The following is a 4,196-nucleotide window of genomic DNA, read 5'->3' as shown; positions in this document are numbered from 1 at the left end:
ATAGTCTGGAACCAGACTAGAAAATGGAAAAATCTCAGCAATGAGTAGAAGATGTATAAAAAAGAAATGATGGAACAAAAAACGAAAACAATAACAGAATTTGGAAACATTGCTGGATGCACTCGGTAAGAGACCTGTGATGACAAAAGATACCATCATCGTAATGGAGGCCCAATCAATAAGATTGACGGCCGGGCATGGTGGCTTACACCTGTGATCCCAGCACTTTGGGAGGCCGAGGCGGGCAGATCACCACGGGCCAACGTGGGGAAACCCCGTCTCTACTAAAAATACAAAAATTAGCTTGACGTGGTGGCGGGCACCTGTAATCCCAGCTACTTGGGAGGCTGAGGCAGGAGAATCGTTTGAACCCGGGAGGCAGAGGTTGCAGTGAACGGATATTGCGCCATTGCACTCCAACCTAGGTGACAGAGCGAGACTCTTCCTCAAGAAACAAAACAAAACAAACAGAAAATAGGATTGACTACGCCTGAGCGAGAGGGAGAGATCGTGGACTGATTAAAAGCTGAATGGATCCTCAGCGAAGTTAGGACAATAACAAAGTTCCAATATCCCTACGACTGGAGTACCAAAAGTAGAGAGTGGACTGAAAGAGGAGTGTAAGAAAAGAAGGCTGAAAATATCCAAATTTTAGTGAAAACCATAAACCCATAGATTCTGGAAAACGAGCAAACTTCAGATAAGACAACCACAAAGCAATTCACACCAACACACACATCATAGTCAGTTTTTGAAGCTGATAAAATCACTGAAAGCAGCAAGACCGAAGTGGTTCATTGATTATAGGAGAACACCAGTTTTAATGAGGGCAAATGTCTCCTCTGACCAGTGGGGGTCATCAGGAAGTGTCCTGAAAAGTTTCAGATGTTGAACAAAAGTCCTGTCAGCTGTGAATTTTGTATCCAGTGATACCATCCTTCATGGATGAAGGGGAAATCAAGACATTCTCAGGTAAAGGAAAGCATTTTGTCACGAGCAGACCCACGGTGAAAGAATGGCTAGAGTAGGTGCTTGAAACAAAAGAGGAAAGAATAAAAGGTGGCCTCTGGAAGTATCTATCAGAAAGGAGTCAAGACCAGAAGAAAAAACACCCTTAGGGGACAAACACTAAGCCACCGTTTTCCTTGTGAATTGTGGAAGTCACGTTTGATGATTAAAGCAAAAACTGTGAAACCATCCCATACTCCAGACAACGTTGTCTATAAGCAGGAAGGCAGAGGGGCTAAAAGGGGCTGATGCTTCTACACTTCAATGGAAGTGATGAGAACTGGATACCAGGAGCCTGTGGTAAGTCACATATGCACATTGAAAATCCCAGAGCAACCACTGAGACAATTTTACAAAGCCAAACACTCGAAAACACCTTCGGAAATCAGCATAAATCCTGCAAAGTGTACACGTAAGCCACAGAAGGGCAAAAAAAGGAGGTCTTGGTTAGCCGAGACACGGAGGAAACAAAAGAAAACAAACAATAAATCTGTGGACTTAAACACTAGCCCAGAGATCATGGAAATGAACTAGAAACATGTATGAAAAGGTAGATATTGGCAGAGTCAGTGAGAAACACGGTCTGACTATCCCATGTTTATATGAAACTCAGTTCCACTTCGGTTGCCCTGGGTAAATGAAAAGGATACAACGGGTGGGAAAAGTCACATCAGATAAACATTAATTAAAACAGCAGAAGTAGGTATGTCAACATTAGGTAAAGAGGACTTCATCGCAACGAAAATTACGAGAAAAATAAAACGCTACAGCCGAATAAAAGAATCAAGCCCCCAAGAAGACTTTAGAAGAGTCTTTCCGTGCCCCTCCCACACGCCCCTCCAATTACAGTGTGTGGGCGTTCCTCTCTGTTCCCAGAGCCCCTGGTTCTTATTTCTGTCAGAGCAAAGTGTCCCAAGGTGTTGGGGACTGTATTTGCATACACCTGATCCTAAATGAATGTGAGTGCTTTGGAAAGCCTGACGCATCTCCGCATCCCAGCGCCCAGGTGGGGTATCTGGTGCCCGGCAGGTGTTTGTTGAATGCCTCATGACTGCCTTTCAGGCCAGCGAAGGCTGTTGTGATAGGGTCAAGGGAAGGGTCTCTTTACATCGCTTTCAACAAGGGGCCAATCCTACTGGCGCAGGCAAGGAGGCTGCTCAGCGACTGACGGGGAAATGAGGGTGGGGTGTGGGCACGCGCTCCGGAGGCTGCAGGCGCCATGGGCAGAGTGAGGAACCGCGCCACTGCTCAGCGGCGGAGGCGAAAGCGGCCCGGGGATCCTCCCGCCGCCTGCGCGGCCATCGCGGTCACGGGCGCCAGCCGCGCGCAGTACCCCCGGGTCCAAGTCGGGGTCGGGAGCCACGCGGCGGCCAAGAGGTGGCTGGGTAGGTGGCGACGGAAGCGCCGCTGGCGGCGGGTCCGGAAGGCGGGCCCCAGAGACCTGCTGCCCTCCGCGCCACCCCCGGACCCGCCGGGGCCCGCCCCGTCCCCCAAGGATCTGGACCTGGGCGCACAGCGGGAGCGCTGGGAGACGTTCAGGAAGCTGCGGGGCCTCAGCTGCGAGGGCGCCGCCAAGGTCCTGCTGGACACCTTCGAGTACCCGGGCCTCGTGCATCACACCGGGGGCTGCCACTGCGGCGCGGTCCGCTTTGCGGTCTGGGCCCCTGCAGATCTGCGCGTCGTGGATTGCAGCTGCAGGCTGTGCAGGAAGAAGCAGCACCGCCACTTCGTCGTCCCGGCCTCGCGCTTCACGCTGCTCCAGGGCGCAGAAAGCATCGTCACCTATCGGTCCAACACGCACCCGGCGCTGCACAGCTTCTGCAGCAGGTGCGGGGTGCAGAGTTTCCACGCAGCTGTCTCTGACCCCCGCGTGTACGGCGTCGCCCCGCACTGCCTGGACGAGGGCACCGTGCGCAGCGTGGTCATCGAGGAGGTCGGCGGTGGCGACCCGGGGGAGGAGGCCGCCGAGGAGCACAAGGCCATCCACAAGACGTCCTCCCAGTCAGCCCCTGCCTGTCCCCGCGAACAGGAGCAGTGACTGGGGCCGCAAGCCCGCCTGAAACCGGCCCGGGCGGCCCTGCGGGGAGCGTCCGAGTACCTGCACAGATCCCATGCTGTGAAAGAGGTGTTTCTGGCCTGGTCAAACCGTGGATTCCCTTCCAGTATTTGCCCTTCCCCTCCGCTAGTTTTCAGTGAACTCGCTTACGATCCAAATCTTGAACACACTTTTGTCTGTGTAGTACAACGTTAATCTTGCAATTCGATAAGGAAGAAGAGTGTCTCTGATTTTTCAAACCATCCATTGTATCTCTCGCTTTTACTGTTCTGCCTACAGTTGTCACAAATCACCTGCAGATGATTCCTGTGTACTGTACGTTCCTGGTGCTATTGTGAACAGGCTTGCTGTTTTCAGCGCTTTGCGTCTGGTGTGTAGGACGGCAACACACAACCAGTTTGTAAACATGTGCTAGGACGCCTTCCATTGATTATGGTGTGCGTGCGCTCCCGCACCTGTGAGTTTTAGGTAGACGTTCATATTTTCACTGCTTAGATTCGAGTTACGCTATTTACTGGTTTTTTAATGATATATTTCAAGATTTGGTCGTGTTACATACCTCATTACTCTTAATCACCAAAAGCTGTTACTATTTCGCTTGTTGTTTGGAAAGTGTCTCTGGGTAAGGAAATGGGGATACAGGAATGAGAAAGACATCTGTGCACACAGGAATGAGAAAGACATCTGCGCACTGTATGCCCTCTTTAATCTTTTGAAATACCTGTCTTGTACATGTGTTAAGTATATAGAAATCAGTAAATACCTTCTAGGAAACTATGTGTGTTGGTGTGTCTATAAAGTCCGGCTTGGCTATGGCAAGGCTTGGTTTTTGAAGCTACTTGGTCTCAGATTACTTCAGAAGGTGGTGGTGACTCTGGCTTTTGTAGTAGAGAAAACTTCCCCAGGGTCCCCTACCTTTTGATGAGGGGAATTAGCAGAGGGTTTACACGTTTGGCCTCTGGGGACACACTACCTGTGTTTGAATCCTGGACCTGCTGCCTGCTCGCTGTATAACCGGTATCGAGTAGATTAAACCCGATTCCTCAACTTGCTCTTTCCTCAAGAATGTTAACAGCTAACAGAGTGTTTGTTCTCAGGGTAAACACAGTGCCTTGCCTTGACTACCTGATCC

General features: G+C 50.7%; 1 protein-coding gene across 1 annotated transcript; it reads left to right on the top strand.

Moving 5' to 3' along the window:
- Positions 1 to 2,200: 2,200 nt before the first annotated feature.
- On the top strand, positions 2,201 to 3,838 carry LOC100444715 (centromere protein V-like protein 1). Its single transcript, XM_054544216.2, has one exon. It carries the CDS (start codon positions 2,228 to 2,230, stop codon positions 3,044 to 3,046), a length of 819 nt encoding a protein of 272 aa, XP_054400191.1. The 5' UTR covers positions 2,201 to 2,227; the 3' UTR covers positions 3,047 to 3,838.
- Positions 3,839 to 4,196: the final 358 nt, after the last annotated feature.

Source organism: Pongo abelii, chromosome X (genome assembly GCF_028885655.2).
Source record: "Pongo abelii isolate AG06213 chromosome X, NHGRI_mPonAbe1-v2.0_pri, whole genome shotgun sequence".
Classification (NCBI taxonomy): domain Eukaryota; kingdom Metazoa; phylum Chordata; class Mammalia; order Primates; family Hominidae; genus Pongo; species Pongo abelii.
The sequence above is the reverse complement of the archived record's forward strand: the minus strand, read 5'-3'. Positions and strand labels throughout refer to the sequence as shown.